This window comes from Delphinapterus leucas, chromosome 1 (genome assembly GCF_059928025.1).
Source record: "Delphinapterus leucas isolate spDelLeu-1000000601 "Yukka" chromosome 1, BTC_Dleu_Yukka2, whole genome shotgun sequence".
NCBI classification, from domain to species: Eukaryota; Metazoa; Chordata; class Mammalia; order Artiodactyla; family Monodontidae; genus Delphinapterus; species Delphinapterus leucas.
Window position 1 is genome coordinate 84624376 of NC_143129.1, and position 24586 is coordinate 84648961.

Here is a 24586-nt window from a genome sequence, read left to right on the forward strand (position 1 = left end):
AAGGATAAAAAACATTATGATAATCTCAACAGATGCAGAAAAAGCTTTCAACAAAATTCAGCACCCATTTATGATAAAAACTTTCCAGAAAGTAGGTACAGAGGAAACCTACCTCAACATCATAAAGGCCATATGTGACAAACCCAGAGCCAACATCATTCTCAATGGTGAAAAACTGAAACTATTTCCACTAAGATCAGGAACAAGACAAGGTTGCCCACTCTCACCACTCTTATTCAACATAGTTTTGGAAGTTTTAGCCACAGCAATCAGAGAAGAAAAGGAAATAAAAGGAATCCAAATCAGAAAAGAAGAAGTAAAACTGTCACTGTTTGCAGATGACATGATACTATACATAGAGAATCCTAAAGATGCTACCAGAAGACTACTAGAGCTAATCAATGTATTTGGTGGAGTAGCAGGATACAAAATTAATGCCCAGAAATCTCGTGCATTCCTGTACACTAATGATGAAAAATCTGAAAGAATAATTAAGGAAACACTACCATTTACCATTGCAACAAAAGAATAAAATATCTAGGAATAAACCTACCTAAGGAGACAAAAGGTCTGTACACAGAAAACTATAAGAAACTGATGAAAGAAATTAAAGGTGATACCAACAGATGGAGAGATATACCATGTTCTTAGATTGGAAGAATCAACATTGTGAAAATGACTCTACTACCCAAAGCAATCTACAGATTCAATGCAATCACTATCAAACTACCAAGGCATTTTTCACAGAACTAGAACAAAAAAATTCACAATTTGTATGGAAACACAAAAGACCTGAAATAGCCAAAGCAAAACTGGAGAAAGAAAAATGGAACATGAGGAATCAGGCTCCCCGACTCCAGACTATACTACAAAGCTACAGTAATCAAGACAGTATGGTACTGGCACAAAAACAGAAATATAGATCAATGGAACAGGATAGAAAGTCCAGAGATAAACCCATGCACATATGGTCACCTTATCTTTGTTAAAGGAGGCAAAAATACACAACGGAGAAAACACAGCCTCTTCAGTAAGTGGTGCTTGGAAAACTGGACAGCGACATTGAAAAGAACGAAATTAGAACACTTCCTAACACCATACACAAAAATAAACTCAAAATGGATCAAAGACCTAAATGTAATGCCAGACACTATAAAAGTCTTAGAGGAAAACATAGGAAGAACATTCTTTGACATAAATCACAGCAAGATCCTTTTTGACCCACCTCCTAGAGAAATGGAAATGAAAACAAAATAAACAAATGGGACCTAATGAAACATAAAACCTTTTGCACAGCAAAGGAAACCATAAACAAGATGAAAAGACAACCCTCAGAATGGGAGAAAATATTTGCAAATGAAGCAACTGACAAAGGATTAATCTCTAAAATATACAAGCAGTTCATGCAGCTCAATATCAAAAAAACAAACAACCCAATCCAAAAATGGGCAGAAGACCTAAACAGACATTTTTCCAAAGAAGATATGCAGATTGCCAACAAACACATGAAAGGATGCTCAACATCACCAATCATTAGAGAAATGCAAATCAAAACTACAATGAGGTATGACCTCACACCGGTCAGAATGGCCATCATCAAAACATCTACAAACAATAAATGCTGGAGAGGGTGTGGAGAAAAGGGAACCCTCTTGCACTCTTGGTGTGAATGTAAATTGATACAGCCACTATGGAGAACAGCACGGAGGTTCCTTAAAAAACTAAAAATATGATGAACTGGGTGATTGGGATTGACATGTATACACTGATGTGTATAAAATTGATGACTAACAAGAACCTTCTGTATAAAAAAATAAATAAAATACAAAAATTCAAAAAAAAAAACTAAACTAAAAATAGAACTATCATATGACCCAGAAATCCCATTTCTGGGCATATACCCTGAGAAAACCATAATTTAAAAAGAGTCATGTACCACAATGTTCACTGAAGCTCTATTTACAATAGCTAGGACATGGAAGCAACCTAAGTGTCCATCGACAGATGAATGGATAAAGAAGAAGTGGCACATATATACAATGGAATATTAACTCGGCCATAAAAAGAAACAAAATTGAATTATTTGTAGTGAGGTGGATGGACCTACAGTCTGTCATACAGATTGAAGTAAGTCAGGAAGAGAAAAACAAACACCGTATGTTAACACACTTATGTGGAATCTAAAGAAAAAAAATGGTTATGAAGAACCTAGGGGCAGGACAGAAATAAAGACGCAGATGTAGAGAATGGACCTGGGGACACAGGGAGGGGGAAGGGTAAGCTGGGATGAAGTGAGAGAGGGGCATGGACTTATATATACTACCAAAATAGATAGCTAGTGGGAAGCAGCCACATAGCACAGGGAGATCAGCTCTGTGCTTTGTGAACACCTAGAGGGGTCGGAGAGGGTGGGAGGGAGACACAAGAGGGAGGAGATATGGGGATATATATATATGTATAGCTGATTCACTTTGTTATAAAGCAGAAACTAACACACCATTGTAAAGCAATTATACTCCAATAAAGACGTTAATAAAATAAAATAAAAAAGAAACGAAATTGAGTTATTTGTAGTGAGGTGGATGGACCTAGACTCTGTCATACAGAGTGAAGTAAGTCAGAAAGAGAAAAAGAAATACCATATGCTAACACATATATATAGAATCTAAAAAAAAAAAAAAAAGGTTCTGATGAACCTAGGGGCAGGACAGGAATAAAGACGCAGACGTGGAGAATGGACTTGAGGATGCTCAAGAGGGACTTCCCCCTTGGAGGGGGAAGGGTAAGCTGGGACGAAGTGAGAGAGTAGCACTGACATATATACACTACCAAATGTAAAACAGATAGCTAGTGGGAAGCAGCTGCATCCCACAGGGAGATCAGCTCTGTGCTTTGTGACCACTTAGAAGCGTGGGATAGGGAGGGTGGGTGGGAGATGCAAGAGAGGGTGGATATGGGATATATGTATACATATCGCTGATTCACTTTGTTATACAGCAGAAACTAACACAACACTGTAAAGCAATTATATTCCAATAAAGATGTTAAAAATAAATGTCTCAAAAGAATAAAAAGAAAAAAAAGAAGATATGGTACATATATACAATGCAATATTACTCAGCCATAAAAAATAATGAAATAATGCTATTTGCAGCAACATGGATGGACCTAGAGATTATCATACTAAATGAAGTATGTCAGACAGAGAAACAAGTATCATATGATATCACTTATATGTAGAATCTTTAAAAATGATACAAATGAACTTATTTACAAAACAAACTGACTCACAGACTTAGAAAGTTATGGTTACCAAAGCGGAAAGGGTTGGGGGGAGGAATAAATTAGGAGGTTGGGATTAACATAAACACACTTTAATATAAAATAGATAATCAACAAGGACCTACTGTGTAGCACAGGGAACTCAACACTCTGCAATAACCTATATGGGAAAAGATTCTGAAAAAGAATTGATATATGTATAACTAAATCACTTTTCTGTACACCTGAAACTAACACAACATTGTAAGCCAAATATACTCTAATATAAAAAATAAATTTTAAACATTTTTTAAAAGAGAAAAAAAATAAAAAGGGAGCAAAGTATGAAGACTTACCCAACCTGATTTCAAAATTTACTATAAAACTCTAACAATGTAGACAGTTTGGTATTGGTGTAAGAATAGGCATATTGATTAATGGAACAGAATGGAGAATTCAGAAATAGACTCACACATATATTGAGAAGTGATTTTTTTTTTTTTTTTGCCTTGGCAATTGTTTTTCAATAGATTGCCAAGCAATTAGAAGACAGTCATGGTGATGAAAAGTCAATTGTGTTTCTATATCTTAGCAAAAAAACAATTATTTGGCAATTGAAATAAAAATGTTATCCCACACACATGAGAAATATTTATGTATAAGTTAAAATATGAAAGATGAATATACTAAAAATTACAAAATATTATTAACAGAAGTTATGGTCACTTGATTGTCAACAAAGCTGTCAAGGTAATTCAATGGGAAATGGCAGTCTTTGTAACAGATGGTGTTGGAAAAACTTTAACCTTTTTCTCACTTCGCATACAAAATTAACTCAAAGTGAAATGCAGTCCTAAACATAAGAGCAAAAGCTATAAAACTGCAAGAAGAAAAATACAAGGAAATCTTTATGATCTTGAGATAGACAAAGATTTCTTAGCTAGGACATACAAGCATAAATAATAAAACAAAAAATTTGATTAACTGACCTTCAACAAAATTTTAAAGTTTTGTCTTTCAAAGACACTAAAAAGACTTGGAGAATATATCTGCAAATTATTTTTCTGACAAAAATTCGAGAATAAAAATTTCTTTAAAAAAACTTTTAATTTTCTCACTGGGGTAAGAGCAGGTTTTCTGCAACATTGGCTGCATGGGTGGTCAGAATTCAAAACATTCAAGACGTTTTCAAATGATGATATCACCAGGACAGTTCTGTGTATTTTTTTTTTGAATTACTGTATAATCTGGACTTTGATTAACTTGTCTCAGACCATGCAGGTGGGTATAGTTCGACTCTTGTGGCCTATTTTTAAGGATGTGGCCTATTTTTAAGGATGTCGAGGCTGGATCTTGTTCATGTCACCAACCTCTGGGCTTTGTGTGTGACAGCTCCCCTCTCTTCTTATTGGGATCCTCAATGACTGAGGTTTTTTTCTGAGACAGAGCAAGATAGGTTTCCAAGATCTCCACAACTCCCAAGGTAAAGACTTCACCAGCACCCTTAGCAAGAGCAAGAAGCTCATAGGGTGGGGAAGAAGGGAAAACATACCTTTCAGCCCCTTCTTGGAATTGCCATAAAGTGTCTCGTAGATCTGTAGCTCTGACTGGAGGGACTGGAAAAGCTGCTGTTTCTCTTCACACTGATGCTGCAAAAGGGCCAGCTTATGCTGCAGCCTGTCAGGGGAGAAGCAAGGGTCCGCTGAGCTGGTGGGGCCCCACCAGGGCAAGAGGCTGTGAGCCAACTTCTGCATCATAGAATTCTAGCCCTAGATGTCAACTCAGGGGTCATGAAGACCATCGCTTTTATTTTACAGATGTGGCAACAGAGGCTTGGAAGGTAAAGTAACTGTGCTTGGAGTCATGCCATTAGCTACCATACCTAGGACACACTACCTGGTATTCTTACTGCCCCACATTGCTCTTTTCATGGTGTCAAGCAGTTACAAGGTTTACGCTGGGGACCAGCATCATGGCTGGTGTAGAAGCTTCCTAGGTTATGGTGGGACTAATATCTTAAAACTAACTGGAAGCACGAGAATGTCCTTTCTCCAGAATCTGATATGCTGAAGCCTTCCATAACAGGGTTTTACTCTCTCAACTTTGGAGTGAAAAAGACATTCCCAGAGAAGTCCTTCCTTCTGTTCAAAGTTACCCATAAATCCGGAATAGCGGAGGGGATAGTGAGGTTTCCAAAAACCTCAATGGCAAGACCATTAACCATCTTGCCAATATCCCTTTTGCTAAATCTGAAAATGGGCCACCTTCCTTATCAGTGGGCTCCCTCTAACCTGGAGTCTTTCTCCTGGAGAGATAGTCGTTCCTCCTCGAAATGCAAGATCTCCTGCTGCTTCTCCTTCAAGTCTTCCAGAAGCTGCTGCCGTTCCACCTTTTGGCGCTCCCGCTCCACTTCCAGCTCTTGAAGCCGGGATCGAGAGGTCAGCAGAGCCTCCCTCAGACATTCTGTTTCCTGGGAGTGCTCTGGTGGGCAGAACACAGGAGTACATATATTGTAGGGCCAAAAGTCAGCAGCAAGATGAGCCCAAGCACATCCATCCTGACAAACAGAACTAAAGCAAAAGGAGGGCCAGCTTATGCTACCAGGAGAGACAAAGTGAGGGTATGCTATTATATCCACACACTCAGGGGGGTGGGAACCTCTTTCTTGGCAATGCCCTTTGATCCTCTGAGTTAATACGTCCCACCTTGCTTTTAGAGAAAACACTCTGCTTCCTGATGCTGTTTTCTAAGTCCTCACATACCTTCTGTGCAGTAATCCATTCTTGAATTTTGCCACGGATCAACATCAAAATTTCTTGTCTACAGTTTTTAGTATATATTGTTTTCATCATATTGCAAATAGAGCTATCTGTTCTTTCCTGGTCTTGCAGCATCTCTCTGATCTTCATGATTTCTCAAAGACTATTGACAGAGACTCTGAGAATAAGGCTCCGGTGCTGTCAGTCGGCTGGGGCAGAATCACCTGGGCCTGGCAGACTGAGCTCTTTTAAATCTTACTATCTTCTCACCTGTGAGGTCTGTTCTGATCTTTCCAGGCACGCAATGGTAGTTTAGTAGCTCTGCCTTCTCCCTTATCTTATAATTTTTGTTATCTTCGCAAGCAGGGATCACTCCTCTCACATCTTCTTGCTCTGAGGAGGCTAAGTTAGAAATATCTCTTGATGTCTTTTTCCTTTCCCACAAGCATTCTTTCATTCTGGGCTTAATCCTCTTAGCCACTATTCTTTGTGTGTTATGGCTATTCAATAAATATTTGTAAATAAAAATAATTTGTAATTGAAAGTATATTGATTCCATTTAGTCAATTAACACTAAGGTCAGCTGCCCCACCAGGCCGCACAGGAAATGATGCCCACACGTGGATGCCCACTGAATAGTGTTGGGAAAGCTCTGGAGGACATTTTGCTAGCATCTTCAGACACAGAGTCATGAGGACTAGTGACCAAAGAGGAGCCCTGAGTGTATGAGTAGGAGGTGGTGAGGAGATATGGGGATAGCAGATCAGCATGGGAGGGATACACAGAACAGCTGCCAAGTCTGGAGAAACCTGAGAGAGTGTATAGGCCTCATGTTGCTCCCTGTCCTGGGTCCAAACTAACCGTGAACTGTGGGCAGGTAGAACAGGCACTAAGGTATGCAGTTTGATAACTAATGACAGTATCTGCAGGGGGGTTGCACAGAGGTGGTGGATTTCCTAGAGCCCCTTGTCCTTGGAGCCTAGGAGTCTAAGGGCCCGTGGTTGGGAATTGTCAGGAAGTAGCCCTTTCTAGACTGAGAATAGCTATGGGAGTTTGGGGTTGGTAGGTCTGGGTAGCTCTGTTCTCTCCAGCTTGTCTCTTTGCTTCTCCAGTTGGTGACTGGTACGGGCAGGGAGGAAAGGGAGTAACCACAGTTTGCGGCTTTTGAACACTCACCTCTGGAAGCATGACTGAGCTGAGCCTGAAGCCTCTGGTTTTCTTCCCTAAGGACTCTGTTCTCATTGCAGAGCTGAGGTGTGGACTCCAGGCCCGGACTGTAGAAGTTAGAGGTGGGTCCTGTCCCAGGAAGTGCAAGCAGGCAAGTTACACATTTGGGTAATAGACGCTCTCTGTGTTGCTCATTCTGCATCTCCAAAGATACCATCCCAACCCAGCAGAAAACCCAGAGAACTCGCATTCTGGGCCTAAAGCCTGATGGGCTGAATGCCTGGCTTTCCCGTGGCTCCTCTGAGTGGGCTCTGTGCGTGCATTACCACGTGCCCTGGCTGCAGCTGTTCAGGAGGCCCTTCCCCTAAATACCTGCCGCTGAGCTGTGGGCAGGACAAGGGCGTGTGGAAGGGACGGCCTCCAAGCGCCAGCAGCCTGGGGGTGGTGGGGGAGGAGGGCCACCTCGGGAAGTGGCTGGAGGAGGCCCTGCAGACCTGGCTCTACCCCTTGCCAATCACAGGGCCAGGACACAGAAGTCAGCAGGCGGATATGAGCAGATGAGGCTGGAAGAGAAGTCAGAGGATTCTGGGGACCAGACCTGGTTAGATCTGCCGCGAGGAAAGTTACTCTCTGAGCTCAGATACAGCTGCAACGGGAGCATAGTACTTGCCCCCTGCCTTGCTGGTGTAAGGAGCAAATACAGAAAAGCAGACCTCGGTGCTTTGAAATCTGCGAAGCTCTGCCTAGGGGTTGACCTTCAGCAGCTCCCTAATTACAACCAGAAACAGGAAGCCCTGGGCCTCTCCTACCGCTTCCGCGGGCAGTGGAGCTGAGCCTGTGTTCCAGCTGCTCCCGCAGGCGGTCGTTAATGCAGATGGACTCCTCCAGGCGCTGGCGCAGGTTCCGGATTTCACCAAGGTGCTCCTCTAGCAGGTCAGTCCCTGCAGTCACCCAGCAGGGCAGGAGGAGGTGGGAGATGGAGAATCCTGGTCACTAGTGGGGCCCATATGGGGGGTGTGGGGTTTGGCCAGTGGCCTCTCAGCAAGATCCCTAAACATCACCGGTCTCTCTCACGGGCATCCAAGAGCTCAGGTGACTTTGTTTAAAGAGTAAATTGGCTTCAAACACAGGACAGCTGGTGCTAACCAAGCCCCATGGGCCTCCTCCCATGCAGGGGTACTTGTAAGGGAGTTGTAATTGTACATGTACAGCTACCAGGGTAACTGGTAAGTGTAAGGGGTTTCACATGGTTTAGAAAAATAATTGAGCTGATCCGCTTTGTGCTTTACCTGTGGGTTTGGAGTTAAGCTGGTACATGGAGGAGCCTGAAGATGGTTCCCCAGATAAGCTTCCTTTCTGAGGCCTCATCATGTCCCACTGGCCTCCGCTGCCCAAGTACCCAGGCTCGAGGATTCTGCCCAGTTCTGTGGTGCCCCTCAGAGGAGAGAGGGGCTGGGCAGGGCTGAGGTAGTGGGAAGAGCTGGCTTCTAAATGCTTGGTTGGCAATGTGGCTGGGGAAGCAGGATGAACATTGTTGACACCTGGGCAGAATGAAACATGAATGAGAAGCAGTATCGGAACAGAAGGATCGGCAAGGAAGCATGTGATTGCTAAGAACAGACACTAAAGGGGACACGTGGGCTATCAGAGGTCCCAGTCTGCTGGGAAATTCCAATTAGATGAGGATTCCCATCCTAGAGGCTATAACTTTTCACCCCTTGTATTTGCTAGCATGAGACACCAAGAGGTAGGGGATGAATAACGTATCAGAAAGTCACTAGTGTACACAAAAGGGAAGTCCAGTGGCCCTAATTCTGGCTCCTGTGATAATTCCTCATGACAGATTCTGGGGAAGTTCCAGAAGTAGAACTCACTGGGAAAATCAGAGGTTAAGAGTGTGATGGGCCATAGCATTGAGCACACCTGTGAACGGGAATATTTGTGTCCCTATGAGTACTTGCTGTACCCAGAAGCTAACCTGCCAGGTTTTCGGTTTTCCTTTGGGGTTGTCAGAAGAGAAAGGGGGTATAAATCCAGCTAGACGTGGCGGCCCCAGTTACTCCAGAGTGAGGAACTTCTTTGCTGAGGCTGGGGGAGGTTCTAGGTAAGGCAATAGATGATTTCATTCTTACCCAACATGATTCCAGGAACTGAAATATGTCATCACTCATGTCTAAAGAGTCATGAACACTCTTCCATGCGGTAGGGAGGACCTTTCATTTCATAGGCTGGTGCTTTCATAGATCCTATGAAATCATGGGCCTTCCCATTATCTCTGCTTCTGTGTAAAAAGAAGCCCAACTTGGTGGAGAGAGGGAAAGAGGTGAACAGGGCCATAGTTTAGGATATTCACATTCAGAAGACTACTTTCTTTCAGGGATTATCAATATGGGCAGCAGAGTAAACAGGTAGCTCCACCTAAGAAATAGGAGTGAGGAGTGAGGTCATGGTTCCCTCCAACCAAGCCAACCCCCTTTGAGGGATTAATGCAATTGGCAGTTGCCAATTTTGATCCTCATTTATAACTGTTTCTCAAATTTGGCCACATACTGGAATCATCTGAGACAATGTAAAAACATGTACTGGTGCCTGGACCCCCAGAGATTTTACCTTAATTGGTATGCAGTGCAGCTTGGGCACTGGATGTTTTAAAATCATCCCAGCTGATTCTAGGAGGCAGGAAAGTTTGAGAAGTATTGTCATGGGTCTCCCCTTCCCCAATTTGCAAAATACTAGATATTCATTAGGATCACAGGAAGTTAAAGAGGGAGATGAAACACGTAAGCATCTAAACTATAGTCAGTAATTTTTTTTTTTTTTTTGAGGCACGCGGGCCTCTCACTGTTGTGGCCCCTCCCGTTTCGGAGCACAGGCTCCGGACGCGCAGGCTCAGCGGGCCCAGCCGCTCCACAGCATGTGGGATGTGGGATCTTCCCGGACTGGGGCACGAACCCGCGTCCCCTGCATCGGCAGGCGGACTCTCAACCACTGCGCCACCAGGGAAGCCCTGTAGTCAGTATTTTAAAGAATGTGACTTCCTGCCTCTCTCACACCTCCTTCAACACCAGCCCCACACAGGCAGAGGGGGAAATCAGTGATTGTCGACAGTCAGCTTACTATCTCACCAAGGTCATAGGAGGTGCCAAGTCTATCGGTAACAGTGATCAGTATTCTCATGTTCCAGTCTTCCCGGTCACACGATACAGAGCACATGCCCTAAACCATGCAAAGACGCCAGACAGACTCTTGCACAAGGAAATTTTAGCCCCACAGTGGCCTGAGAAGCCGCCATGCACCACTGTCCACTTGGAAGCTTGTTTCAAAGCAAAGGAGGAGAGCTGGTGAGGACTGTGCTTGACAAGGCAAAAGAAAGGGCTACAGCCTTCCTCACCAAGGCTGGGACGACCCAAACTCTGGCCAGTGGCACAGACTGGATATGACTCCAATTCAACCCACATCACAGACCCTTTCATGCACAGTGCTCTCCTTCCTCCACCTTTCCTTTTGGGCGAAGACAAATTGACAGTGTGGAAAGATGAAGGAAAAGGTGTCAAGGAAAAGAAAGGTAATCTAGAGAATAGCCTTGCCTTTTGGCATGGAACAAATTTGTTATCCATCAGTTGTTGCTTCCAGGTGTGCTATAGTAGCAAGTTCTAGATCAGAGAGAACAGCACCTTCCTCTCATCTCTAAAGAGAGAAAAGATTGTTGCAGGGGGCCTCCAGAGTTGTTCAGCCAAGCTCAGCTCTGTGCTCTGAGCAGGATTGTAACAAAACCATTCTAGATAGAGAAGGTATAATGGAAATATGGAACTGGGAGCAGAGGATCTGAATTCAAGCCCATTTCTCCCAGTTACTAGTGATCTTGAACAAGTAACCTCACTTCTCTGAGTTTTAGTTACTGCTCTGGCAGGGAACAGGGTAAAACCATGTTCACGTTGGTAGGCAAACCTAGGTTGCTGTACCTGTGTGATGCTGATAAGCAGAAGGTAGCCTCTAAGACTTCACTTCCTGCAGAAAGGAAGATGTACAAACTCTTCTAAAAATAGACTTAGTCTAGCTGGTTCTGGAAATCAAACTGATGTCAGAGTAGACAGTGTATCCATTTTCAGAGCTGATAAACAAGCCAATCCGAATGAACTTTGGGGCTTCAGGTATGGAGATTCCTAGCTGTGGTCTTGGACACCCTTTGTACAGTGACCCTACCATCAATTTCTGCCTCATCCAAGCTCTTCTTTACAGGCACAAAGTGTGGTTTTAAGGTCATTTCAAATTGCTTTCTAGTTTTTTTAAGCACTACCAAAGAGCAAATTCATCACGTGAGGTTCTTTTCTTATTTTAAGCTATAAGTGATAGCTTATAGCTTAAAATAAAACAAAATGTTTTATGATGTGGCATCCAGCCCATATTTACATCAAACCTTTCTCTAAAAGATGACCACATATTCTATGAATTCTGTGACTACATAACATCAATTATATCTGGGAGTTGACAGAATTCACAATCAGACATCACAGCCTGTGCTTCTGTTTCTAGCTGTCCTTGTGTCGCCTGTGCAGAAACAGAAATTAACCTCGTGTAAGGGGAAGAGAGGTTTGGCACCCCTTTTTTTTTTTGTGGTACACGGGCCTCTCACTGTTGTGGCCTCTCCCGTTGCGGAGCACAGGCTCTGGACGCGCAGGCTCAGCGGCCATGGCTCACGGGCCTAGCAGCTCCGCGGCATGTGGGATCTTCCCGGACTGGGGCACGAACCCGGGTCCCCTGCATCGGCAGGCGGACTCTCAACCACCGCACCACCAGGGAAGCCCTGGCACCCCTTCTTAATCCCTCCTCCACCATCCTTTTAGCCCCGAACCTGATGATGTCAGAATTTGAACTTGACTAAAAACATTTCACAGAGGAGGATATAATTGCCATGGAAATGATCCCATTGAATGTGGCCATCTTTTTCTGGCCACTTCATCCTGCGTTGGCAGGCAAAAAACCTCTCTCCCATGTCCTGCCAGTGACCATGTTGCCAATGTGTCAGGGCTTCAATACGCTGGGTGGAAGGTACCCCACACTGTCAGCAGTGGGAGAGCACCAGGTCTAGGGCCTGATGGACAGATATACCTGTTAACGGATGAGGTACACACATGAGAAAGATAACAATAAATATAGTTCCCAAAGCAGCAAGCACAGCCCTCCCTCAATTGTCCACTGATAACGTGTACCCCTACGTTATTTTTTAAAACTCTGCCATCCAGCCAAAGCCATGCAGAGAAACACAGTGTGGGTCCATCATTCGCAAGAACACAAATGCAGCAGGAAGTGCTCACTTTCTCCCAACTGCTTCTGCAGCATCTGCAGCTCCTGCTGAGCCTCAACCAAGGAGACCATGGGTGTCTCACAGCAGCCAAGGAGGGGAGGGCCAGCAGAGCTGAAAGGCAGGAAGCTGGGTGGAGCTGAGGGCAGTGGTGCCTGGGGAAGGCTAACCAGCGTGGGTATGGATTGAAAATGAAGGCCTAGAAACAGAAAGTTAGGGAGAAAGGAGATAAACCATTAGAGAGAAAGTCAGAGAAAAGAATGGGTGGAAGATTGAGAAGGTGAAACTATTCCCTGACCAAACATCTCCTTGGGGAGTGTCTATCATTCAATGTGGTGATGACTCAGATGGCCAAGGGGAAGCACTGTTATCCAGGATGCTGGCCTAGCTGACCCCCTCCTCCTCCTTCCCTGCCAGGGATGTATCCTGTACATGTATCTTGCATACACATTCTATGCTCATCTTGAAAACAACTGGCTACAAAAGGCAAGGTGGCACTACCATAACCTAGGCAGCCGTGAAAGCCCCATCTTAGCCATCTGGACATGGATAGGTGAGGATGGCTGTGCCTGGATGCTCTCAAGAGCCCCTGCGGTGCTGCTACCAGCATGTGCTAGTCCTGGCCCTTGTGACAAGACTCTCCCTACACCTAGAAGTCCTCTTCTGAAAGCAACAGGACTCATCCTGAGGAGGGCAGAAGTGGACTAGGATAGTGGGGAAGTTTGCATGACTAATGCATGTAATTCAACACTGATGGAAACAAACTTCAGAATCCCAAATCAATGTGTTCATTCACCAAAGGAAAAATAAAAGCCTTGGCATACTGACTTACACACAATGGCTTACAAATCTTTCTGGACATTCAAATAATTTAAGAAAGATTCTTAAAATATGTGGGTTCTTTCATCCTTACTGCAATCTACTGAATCATAAACTCTGGCAGTAGGGCTTAGAAATTTCTTTCTAAAAAAATCTTCACAGGTCATCATTAGGCAGTCCATCTATAGACAGGTCTTTAGGAACCCTGGGAAGTTCTCATGTTTGAATCTGTCTCCTCTTCCTAAAAAGAGTTATCGGGCAGATGGCCCACAGAGGGAGAAGAAACCAAGACAGACCTGTGGAGAACGTCTCACGTGAAAGACGATGATCACATTCTGAAAAACATCCCTTACCCCAAGATACTGACATAGCATCAGAGCACTACAGCAAAGATCCCTGAATTAGCAAGTGACACAGACCAGGCCTCCTTCAGGGAGGCATTCCTTTTTTAAAACCCCTGACCTTCTGCTCTTTCTGATCCCAAAGCATTTACACAGATGTCTACAGTGCTAGGTGAATAGCTTTTCCCCATGATTTCCTGGTTTAGCTGCTGCCCACCCTGGCCCAGAAACTTTGAGCCCAGACTCAGAAAGAGTTGAACACATTCTTTTTCTTAAGATTTTGGTTGACTTGTCCTCAAGAGAGACAAGGGCGGCAGAAGGAAAGTGCTGTTCTTCTGGGGGCACCTCTACACGAGTCCGACCTCACCACAACCACACTGAAGGCGGCCAGCCAGCCCATCTTGTTGGGTGGTAGGAGGTGAGAACAAGCCCTTTCTCTGCCATTGCTGGTGTGGAGCTGTGATTGAACAATGCACCCCCTGGTAACTAAGCTGAGGCAGGTAAATGAAATGTACAACTATTGGTCCAAGATACACACCATATACACATCAAGGACTACCAACCCATTCATAAACCCATAAACGATAATGTAATATGAACAGAATCTTGTCTAAGGATACTGAAGCATCCTTAGCTATGAAGTAAGCTGCCCTACCTACTGTAGAGGTTCCTCTGCAGATAAAACGGGGAACACATATAAGGGAGCAGCGGATGTAAATTTCCCTTTGTTCTTTGGCTACAGTAATCCTAGGAGAAGCATTTTGCCTCTTTGATTCTCAGGGTGAAATGAGAGAAAGAAATGAAGATGCTTCTTTTAGAATGATTAGCCAACTATTGGTCAAAATTGATATGTAGATCAAAGTCTATTGTGGATTATTTACTTTTCTAAAATATTTAAAACAAAGAGTAGTCAGACACTATTAGCTAATCTGGATGGTCTCTTGATTTTGTCTAGGATTTGATGTATTGATATATAAGCTCCTAATGATGCTTTTCTTGTCCCCGAAGAAAAGTCAAACAGGCAGCTGAGGAAGAGGGGATGAAGACCCTGCCCCACTGGCTGTTGCATACCTGGATGGGCCGGGCTGGCCTCCTTGCGGGGATTCTGGGGAGCTGGCAAGCTGATGGGGTTGTTGCTGGGTTCGGCCTTAACCCCCTGAGATGCACTGGTTGCTGATGGTTTAGAAGACAGTACAGCAGAAAGACTCGAATGATGGATGGAATCTACAAAACCCATGAGTGAAAGAACATGTTTGATGTTCTACAAAGAACTGGAATCTGGCCTTATATTTAACCAGGGCAGAGCCTGGTTTTCAGGGAGAGCGTCAAGCACAAGCGCTGGGAGCGGTGTTCATTCCTTACTGGCAGACAACTCCTTCAGTGAGGAAAGCCACCTTAGAGGTGAGAGTGGGGCTCAGAGCCTGAAACCATGAAAATGGTACCTCCAAAAATACCAGGCAAGTCCAGCAGCATCTGTGGACACCCACGGAAACTCCGGGGTTCAGGAACTGCAGCTAGCTGGAGGGATAGGATATCCCATCTTAAAAAAGGAGGTCAGTCAGACAGATGGTATGCTCATGAGGCAGTGGGGAAGAGAAGTCTCCGTAATCTCACTCTCCCCACTGTCGTTCGCCGTGTCCAACAGCAGTATCCATATGCTGGTGGAGACCCAGCGACAGGGGTAACTTGTAGAGTCAGGAGCATAGCAAAGATCCTGACCCACTGGGGCCTGTGCTTGGCACGGTTCGGCCTGATACACACCAAGGTGCCTCTATAAGGCCTGGATGTGGAGGTCTCCTCTCAGCCTAGATAGAGGTGGTTCCACTCAGAAAGTGGAGGCTACCTGAGTGACTGGGTGAAGCTTTCTTCTCTTCATAGTGTGTGTACTCGCTGGCTATGTCCATGTCAGAGCAGGCTTCCGGCTCATCAGACGAGAAGGAAGAGCTGCTGGGAGACCGGTGGGAGTCAGACAAGGCACGGCTGCTGGAGGGCGTTAGGGACCGCGCATCCAACGTGGCCTGCAGGACTTCAATCACTTTCTCCTTCTCCTGCAGCTCCCTGCTGAGCCTAGTGGGGTGAAGGAGGACAACAGCTGAACCCAAAGTCACTGGACCAGCTAGTCCTGACTAGGGCACATGGGAAAAGCAACATAAGTCAAGGGGACCATTCCTGCAAAGGGTAAACGAAATACCCATCTCTGATTAGGAGTGGAAAGTAGGTCAGGTGCAGAGGGAAGGAGAGCAAGAGCTACCCAGTGCACTGGCCACACAACACACTGAGGACTAGCAGAGGCTCAGCTAGTGCTCCAAGGCATTGCTGCTTAACGTATGGTCCCCAGTACAGCTGGAGTCCGAGAACTGTTGGTTCCCAGTCTCCGGTAAGTACAGAAATGCAAGGTAAGCCTTGAGAAACATAGCAGTGTGGCATTCCCACAACATCTAGGAGTATGATAAGTAGAATCATCTGGTTGACTGAGATAGAGACAATGTGTGTGTCTGTGATGGATTAGAAAGGAAAACAAACAAACAAAATACTTTGTCCTTCACTGCAGATACTTTGAGAAGCACTGAGTGGTCTAAAGCACACTCATGACACAAAGGGGCATGAACTAGTGACTACAAAGGACTCTGAGCCTGTATTTTATTGCACATAATGAGATAATATTCAGTGACTCAATGAAAAGTGGTTCCTAAGACGCTGTAGCCTCCCGGGATCTGCAACATCAAGCACTTTTTAAAAAATTAGGAACTGTAATACAATTCTTTTTTTCCCAAGGAAATTGTGTGGCCATTAAACTAGCTGCCAACTCAACTTGGGGTAAGCCAAGTTGGCAAAAAGCACACCTTGGTCTTTAAACACACAGTGGGGAAGCAGAGGAGATCCTTGGGGTGCCAAGGACCCTTAAAACCTGGTTAGTTTACTTTTAAGTCAGACTGACTCTAGGTTACTAAGCTAATAATATAATAATAAATCTAGGTTACTAATTTGAATAAGTATACAAACAGAAATCAACAGAACTATATCAAAAGAGAGTAAGGCTAAAAAGAACAGTAATGTGTTCCATGAATAAATGAATTCATTACAATCAGCATTTTCCTTTTTTCCCCCTGATTTGTGAAACTGCAGCCACCCTTAACCCCTTAGGCCTTGTTCCTGATTCCTTTACCAGATCCTATTTGAATTACCTCAGGGCCAGTGGCTCAAGTCCAGCTTGATCTTTCTCACTTTTATGATCCTCTGCAAACCAAATTCAGAAAGAAACAGTAAGAAATTAAACAGGTCTCACTTCACACATTATAAATGCAGGAGCCGATTTGGGTGCAAAATAGTGACTACTCTATGTATGTCCAGGATACGTGGGAGAATTGCTCTGGGAGACCTCAGATTGTATCTTTACAGAACAGACCTGCAGGTTCTCCTGAGCTCACCAGGCAGACCTTCCCTGACTGGTAATCACCATCATGACTTCCTCTACCCTAAATCAACGCAAACAAAGTTTAAAAGGCACTTGGCTTACTTCCCTCTGGAACATTCCAGCCTCCAAGCCTGCCACAGACTGACTCCCAGACGGACCAGCTCTGTGACCCATCACAGCTTTCATGTAGAACCTCCTCTTGCTTTAAGGAGGTGATAAACAGCCCTGTCCCACCTCTGCACCTGCCGCTAGGATGTGGGATGGTTGGCCCCCAAGACTGATCCTGCTGTTCTCCCTCGGGTGCTCTCAGGAAATTCTAAGTCAAGGGCTTCAATAATTACCAATATTCCTAGCCCTTGTACTATGACATTCAGTGCCCCAACCATGTTCAAAAGGGCATAGTGCTTCATCTGTATTTGAATTACATTCATGTGCAATACCAGGCAATAGATGAAGAAACAGAGATACCAAAAGGTTAAGTCATTTGCCCAAAGAAACGTAGTGGCAGCATCCAGGCTAGAGCTTGCGTATTGCAAGTCTCGGTTCAGGTCTCCTTTAACTACAATGAAGTCCTCTGATCTCTTCTCCCTTTCTCCCCCTTAGCACTAGATGGACTCAGCTTCCTTCCCTAAAGGTCACATTCCATAAATGATGCTGTAATCATGGCCTCTCTGACCCTGTGGTTCCTCCTCAGTGCTTCCCACTGGCCAGTCCTGATTCTGTAATGACCCCTGGGAAATGAAGTGGAAGCAGAACCTGGGTTAAAAGGCTGTGGTGGAGGTGTGGCGGTCACCTGGGGCTGGGCTCTGGGAGGGACTGAGAGTGTCCAAAAGCCCTGTGGCCAACTTACTGGTGCTGAGTTTGCTGGTGAGCCTCTCTGTCAGCTGGCTTCCCTGAGCGAGTTGCTCTCGGAAGCTCTGCCCCAAGTAGTAGTCAATGTCATTGCTCCTTAGGAGGTCCTCGAAAGACTTTACTGTATCTTTCGCATGCTGGGTGAGAAGATAACAGATACCTCTCCCTTCTCGTATTTTCTGGCGTAGGTAGGATAGTTCTCGGGCCTGGTCCTGAATCAGGGAATCATATTTCCTAATGTAGGAAAGAAGAGGAAAGGGTAAGAATGGAAAAGAGTGAAAATTAAGTTATGGGGGCTTCTGTAGTCATTTCTGTGAGAACATCTCTAAGAGTTCCTCAGTTTAAGCTGAATTCTGGCACAAAAACCAAAGGATGTATTTAAGAGTAAATTCTGTTCTGACAAACTTGCATCAAACAACATGGTATGCCACCATTCTTCCACTGTTTTATATGTGTTAGTCATGTGTCCAAAAATGAAAAATAAGTTCTGTGGGGGTAAATACAGTGCCATAGTTTACATCCCTTACAGCACCAATATAGTGTAGACTCACAGTTGATACTCAATAAATACTAAATATAGTTATTGGGTAGATGCTCAATAAATACTAAAAATCCAAATAGGTCCTTTCATGTCTTCTACTTCAAAGACCATCTATATTATGGCAGACTGTATTTTGCAAAGTTGGCCATTACTCAAGCTCCCGTTCCATGTGCTCCTCTATAATGTGGCTGTGCCCCTCTTTCATCATTGGGCAGAAGTTATTCTCCATCTCCTTAAATCTGGGTGGATTCTGTGACCACCATGACCAAGGTAACATAGTGGAGGTAACACTGCACCAAGTCCAGGAGTCGCTCTTAACTGGCCTGGCAACTTCCACTTGGAAGCCAGCTGCCATGCTGAAGTGAAACTACCCTGAGACCACCGTACTATGAGAGGCCCAGGCCAGGAGGAGAGGCCCCAGAAGACAAGGAGCCACATGGAGAAATAGAGAAGCCAAGGAGCACCACGTCACCAGACACATGAATGAAGAAGCCGTGTCCAGGCAGACATTTCAGTGACTCCAGCCCCAACCTCCATCTGATGGCAGCCGCATGAGAGACCCCAAGTGAGAGCTACACTGCTAAGCCCAGCCAATCCACATAAATGATTGCTTCAATCCCCTAAGCTTTGGGGTGGTTTGTTACTCAGCATAGATAACCCAGATACTGGGAGGGATATCTACCCTGGTGTTTTTCAACCACAAAGTATCAATAACAATAATAATTATGACAAATAGTGTTGAGAGCTTTAATATACGCTAGGCATTATTATAAGCACTTGTATTAATTCATTTAAACCTAATAACCACCCTTTGAGATAGATAGGTTTTCTTATTATACTCATTTAATAGGTAAAGAAATAGGCTCAGAAAGATTGAGTAGGTTGCATAGCCTGTAAGTCCCAGAGCTAGGATTCGAACCCAGGAAGTCTGACTCCAGTCTTACTACTTATATCATATATCCTGTCACTTTAAGAATACATTCCTAAGGAGGAAATCACAGGGACCTGGTATCTCCCAGCAGGGTCACGTGTCCTTTCTTCAGACCTAGGGCTACCATTTAAATAGGTGCTCCTCTGATTGCCCTGATGGGTTCTCTCTTCTACCTGCCCGGGCTACCCTCCTTCAAACATAAACTTAGACATCATCAATCAAGTAATGGTCCAAAGGGTACCCTCCTTACCCAGGCCACGAGGCTGATCTCAGCTCCTCGGCCAGCTTCCCTTCTGTTCCAGTTTTTGGGAGCTGGGCTTCCAGCTGGGACACCCTCTGGATCAGACTCTCCAGATCCTTTTTAGCCTGAAGCCCTGGGGGGTAGAAAGCCCCAGTGCCATCAGACAGCCACCCCTCGTCCTCATCAGTGACACTATGAGGTGAAGATCCCTCGAGGGTACCAACAGCTTTCAGCTTTTGGGGTCTCTCCAGACTAGATGAATAATCGCTTGTAACTGAGAGGGACCGGACCCGGCTCTTGAGGTTTTGAATGACCTTGTTGGCGTTCTGCAGCTGGGCCTTCAGATCTTTGATGTCCTTACATAGGACAGAGATGTCTTCTGACTTTCCATATGCCTGGAACTCCTCCTGCTTCCCTAGCTGGCTCTCCGAGGGCTTCTTTCCAGGGGTGCTGGCCAGTGTGGAGCCCAGATGTCCCTGCTCAGAGCACAGCCCCTCCATTAGGACAGTTTCCCTGAGGCTGTCATGCTCCTCACACTCTGAGAAAAGACAAAGACATCTTCCTGAGTAAAGCTGGACGTGCTGCTGAGGCGACTCCCTTCAAGGTCTTGAGGACAATAATTACTAGAGCAAAAGTTGAAGCAGTACTTTATTCAGCGCTGGCACTGTACTAACATTCAAATGCAGTATTTCTTACCCTCCCAAGAGCCCAGCAAGTCAGGTGTGGTCACCTTCTATCTTACTCAAGTGTTTTTCTCCTTGATTTCCATTTGGTGGATGTCCCTATAGTCACAGTACTTTTATAATAGAAGAATATTTTTTTAAACTTATGGTTTGCCTATTCCCCCAAAGCTCATCTGGTCTTCTCATTAATAAATAGACCTTAGTATTTTTTCTATAATAAACAGTTGGATAGAACATTTTTTTAAATTAACAGCAGTATGCTGAAAACTAATTGTAGAAATTCAAACTCACACTCAGACTCGTTCTGGGCAAGAGTTGTCCTCCAAACTTCCTGTCCCTCTCTGGTCTTGTGTCCTCTTCAGTCTACCATGCCCCCTCATCCCTACTCCTCGTTGCATGTGGGACTCGCCAACGGCACCCAAATGTGAAGGCTGCCTCTAGGGAGGGAAGGTGAACCCCATACTTGTGCTCTTACCGGGACTGGTGCTCTCCTCCCGCTCAGCCTCATTCTCGCTTCGGCCACAAGTCTCATAGCCCAGGTCCTGGAGGTCCACCTGCACCTGCTTGCTGTCCTGCTTCACCAAGGATTCACCTGCTTAGGAAGAGACGGGGGGTGTTACAGAGTATCTGAATTTCCCACATACACCCTCACCCTCAGTGGCACATACCCTGGCCCTTAGGGTGCAGGGAGGTTAGGTCCACAGTGGAATAGATGCTTCTTTGGACTTAGGTGGGAGAAGAGACCACCTGCTCCAGACAGCAGGACTTCCCTCTGCCACGATGAGCCTGTTTGCTATTGATGATCCCATCTACAGATAACGGGGCTTCGCTGGGACCAGACATTTTTAAGTCATCTCTAGAAGTCCCAGGGAAACTAGTAAATGCTTTGTTCACAGGGGCTCAGTAAATGTTTGAATGGAGCTGAACTAATTCAGAGTTTCAAAGACATCTAGATCTGTACTGTTCCGTAAGGTAGCTACTAGCCACGTGTGACTATTTTAGGTTAAACTGATTAAAATTAAGCTTAAAATTCCCAAGTTGAATTAGCTACATTTCATGTCCTCCATGACCACACATGACGTAGGTATAGAACATTTCTGTCACCGCAGAAGTTCTATTAGAAAGCGCTGATTCTAGACCAACAATGATGGTATATTTTTTAAGAATCTGATGTGGTGCAAAGAGGAGCAGAAGAGAAGCAGTTAGCATACATTGAGAGAGGTAAGGCAGTTTGTTGACTGTACCAGAAATCAGCAAATCTAGGTGTTAGTCCATTTCCTCCCTATACTGTCACTGAAAACTTGATTTATTCATTTACTCTTCTCCACCATCTGCACAGTGAAGTTAAGTATCCACTTCCACAATCCTAGGGTTGTGGTCAGGATTAAAATTTTTTATGAGGTTGGGGAAGAAAAGTGAAGTCTGCAAAGCATGTAGCTTCTCAGGGAGAAGACAGACACTTTGGTGACGTGAACTTAAGACTTACTAAACATGACTCTGTATTTCTCCAGCTGGTTGGCCTGGGCAAAGACAGTGGCTTCTGATATCAGCAGCTTCTCCTGGAGATCTTGATAGCGTTGTCTGCACTGTGCCAACTGGGAGCGCAGGTGCTTGGTGGATCCTGGGAGGCTAAATTCTGACTGAGGTCCAGAGTTACGGGCCTGGGGCTGGTTGACCAGCTGTGAAAAGAGCCAGCACAGGGTCAGGGCAGTCTGAGCTCATCCCCCAGGCAGTGATGGCTGCTACCCCTTGCGAACCCTGTGGACTTTATTCATGTGTCTGTCACAGCACTCCTCATCCCATTTGGCACTTACTTGCTTTCCGGAATGAGCTCCTGGAGAGCTGGGGTAATGTTTTATTCATCTCTGTATCTACAACACATAGCATGGTGCCAATTGAATCTAACGAGGAGGAGCTCTCAGTAAATGTTTGTTCAATGATTGAAGAGAGAAGGGGTGGAAACCTCCACTCATCCCTCCCTGCATTCCTGCCCAGTTGCCCTCTCAGAATCCTGTGCAGAAAGTAGAACACTCCCTAACACCATACACAAAAATAAACTCAGAATGGATTAAAGACCTAAATGTAAGACCAGACACTATGAAACTCTTAGAGGAAAACATAGGAAGAACACTCTTTGACATACATCACAGCAATATCTTTTTTGACCCACCTCCTAGAGTAACGGAAATTAAAAAAATAAACAAATGGGACCTAATGAAACCTAAAAGCTTTTGCACAGCAAAGGAAACCATAAACAAGACAAAAAGGCAACCCTCAGAATGGGAGAAAATATTTGCAAACGAATCAGTGGACAAAGGATTAATCTCCAAATATATACACAGCTCATGCAGCTCAATATCAAAAAACTAACAACCCAATCCAAAAATGGGCAGAAGACCTAAATAGACATTTCTTCAAAGAAGACATACAGATGGCCAAGAGGCCCATGAAAAGCTGCTCAACATCACTAATTATTAGAGAAATGCAAATCAAAAGTACAATGAGGTATCACCTCATACCGTTAGAATGGGCATCATCAGAAAATCTACAAACAACAAATGCTGGAGAGGGTGTGGAGAAAAGGGAACCCTCTTGCACTGCTGGTGGGAATGTAAATTGATAGAGCCACTATGGAGAACAGTATGGAGGTTCCTTAAAAAACTACAAATAGAACTACCATATGACCCAGCAATCCCACTACAGGGCATATACCCAGAGAAAACCGTAATTCAAAAAGAGTCATGTACCACGATGTTCATTGCAGCTCTATTTACAATAGCCAGGACATGGAAGCAACCTAAGTGTCCATCGACAGATGAATGGATCAAGAAGATGTGGTAAATATACACAATGGAATATTACTCAGCCATAAAAAGGAATGAAATCGGGTCATTTGTAGAGACGTGGATGGACCTAGAGACTGTCATACAGAATGAAGTAAGTCAGAAAAATAAATATCATATATTAACACATATATGTGGAATCTAGAAAAATGGTACAGATGAACCGGTCTGCAAGGCAGAAATAGAGACATAGATGTAGGGAACAAATGCATGGACACCAATGGGGGAAAGGGGGAGGGTGGTGGGATGAACTGGGAGACTGGGATTGACATATATACACTAATATGTATAAAATAGATAGCTAATGAGAACCTGCTGTATAGCACAGGGAACTCTACTTCATTTTGCTGTACAGTAGAAACTAACACAACATTGTAAAACAACTATACCCCAATTAAGAAAAAAAAAAGAATCCTCTGTAGTCTCCATCTTACTTAATCCTCAGCTCAGCTGCCTCCCCTTAGAGGATCCCGATAACTCCTTCTGAGGCTCAAGGACAGACACCTGTGATGAGCTGTGATGCAAACGGCAGTGATAAGGAAGAGATGTCATTACACACCACTTGTCTGGCTGCCTTAAAACTCCATGTATCCCTATATTGCATCCTATTGAAATGATCTGGTTTTGTGCCATCTTTTCCCACCATACTGAATACCTGAAGGACAGAGACAAAGCCTTATTGCCTGCTTCCAATGCCTAGTCTCTTATCTGGAAAATTAGGCACTCAAATATTTATGGAAAATTAATTATTCATGTAATATTTATAAGATAATGTTGTAAAAAACCTTTCTAAAGGTTGATGTGTGAGGAATATTATCACCACTACTTGTGGTGCAAAGGTGCCCTTCCCTTGGTACCTCCTGACCCACAGGGCAGAACTGTTTAAGGTAGAAACTGACATTTCCAACCCTTCTCCAAGGGTCTTTCATTCCATCTAATCCCACACTTACTTGGTGGGTATCCGCTGTGAAGGCAGTCCCAAGGTCAAGGCTCTGGGGTCTGGGGCAAGGCCTCATGGTCACACCCTCCTCTTCTTGGCATTGGTGCTTTCCAGAAGAGCGAACCAGCTCTGTGTTCATTCTGTCGATCTCCCTGGCCAGGTGCCCAAGGAGCTCAGGATTAAGTTTACTGTTCCCTTCTCTGGTGCTCAGTACCAGCTGTTCTTTGAGGAGGTTGATGATACTGTGGGCACTCTTCAGTTTTCCCTGGAGCTTTCTGAATTCAGCCTGAAGGCTATTCTCATTCGGACCCCCTTTGGCAACCACAGTCTCCACCATCACCTCGCCCTTCTCCTTGTCTTCCTCAATCTCCCATCCATCAGACATTGCTTCTCCCATCTGCTCTTTCAGCTCTGCATTCTCAAGGCAAAGGCTCAGCATGGCGTTCCTACAGGAAACATACATAATCAGGGGCCAGGTCTGGTCTTTGGCC

At 44.6% G+C, this 24586-nt stretch overlaps 1 protein-coding gene across 14 annotated transcripts in view; it reads right to left on the reverse strand.

Annotated features, from left to right (window-relative positions):
- Positions 1-24586, reverse strand: part of PDE4DIP (phosphodiesterase 4D interacting protein) — a 230620-nt gene that overhangs the window by 27122 nt on the left and 178912 nt on the right. For 4 of the 14 annotated variants that reach the window (XM_089916952.1, XM_089916975.1, XM_089916940.1 and 1 more), the window contains 13 exons: positions 24106-24541; positions 21799-21991; positions 20788-20907; positions 19639-20167; positions 17915-18150; positions 16835-16886; positions 15493-15716; positions 14721-14873; positions 8477-8728; positions 7997-8128; positions 7197-7316; positions 5553-5742; positions 4814-4938 (listed from right to left, as the gene is read on the reverse strand). In XM_089916952.1, the coding sequence (XP_089773078.1) occupies positions 4814-4938; positions 5553-5742; positions 7197-7316; positions 7997-8128; positions 8477-8728; positions 14721-14873; positions 15493-15716; positions 16835-16886; positions 17915-18150; positions 19639-20167; positions 20788-20907; positions 21799-21991; positions 24106-24541 (2762 nt within the window). Of the gene's footprint in view, positions 1-4813; positions 4939-5552; positions 5743-7196; positions 7317-7996; positions 8129-8476; positions 8729-12502; positions 12689-14720; positions 14874-15492; positions 15717-16834; positions 16887-17914; positions 18151-19638; positions 20168-20787; positions 20908-21798; positions 21992-24105; positions 24542-24586 lie in introns of all 14 variants that reach the window. The other 10 variants (XM_089916999.1, XM_089916991.1, XM_089916987.1 and 7 more) reach the window with 5 other exon arrangements.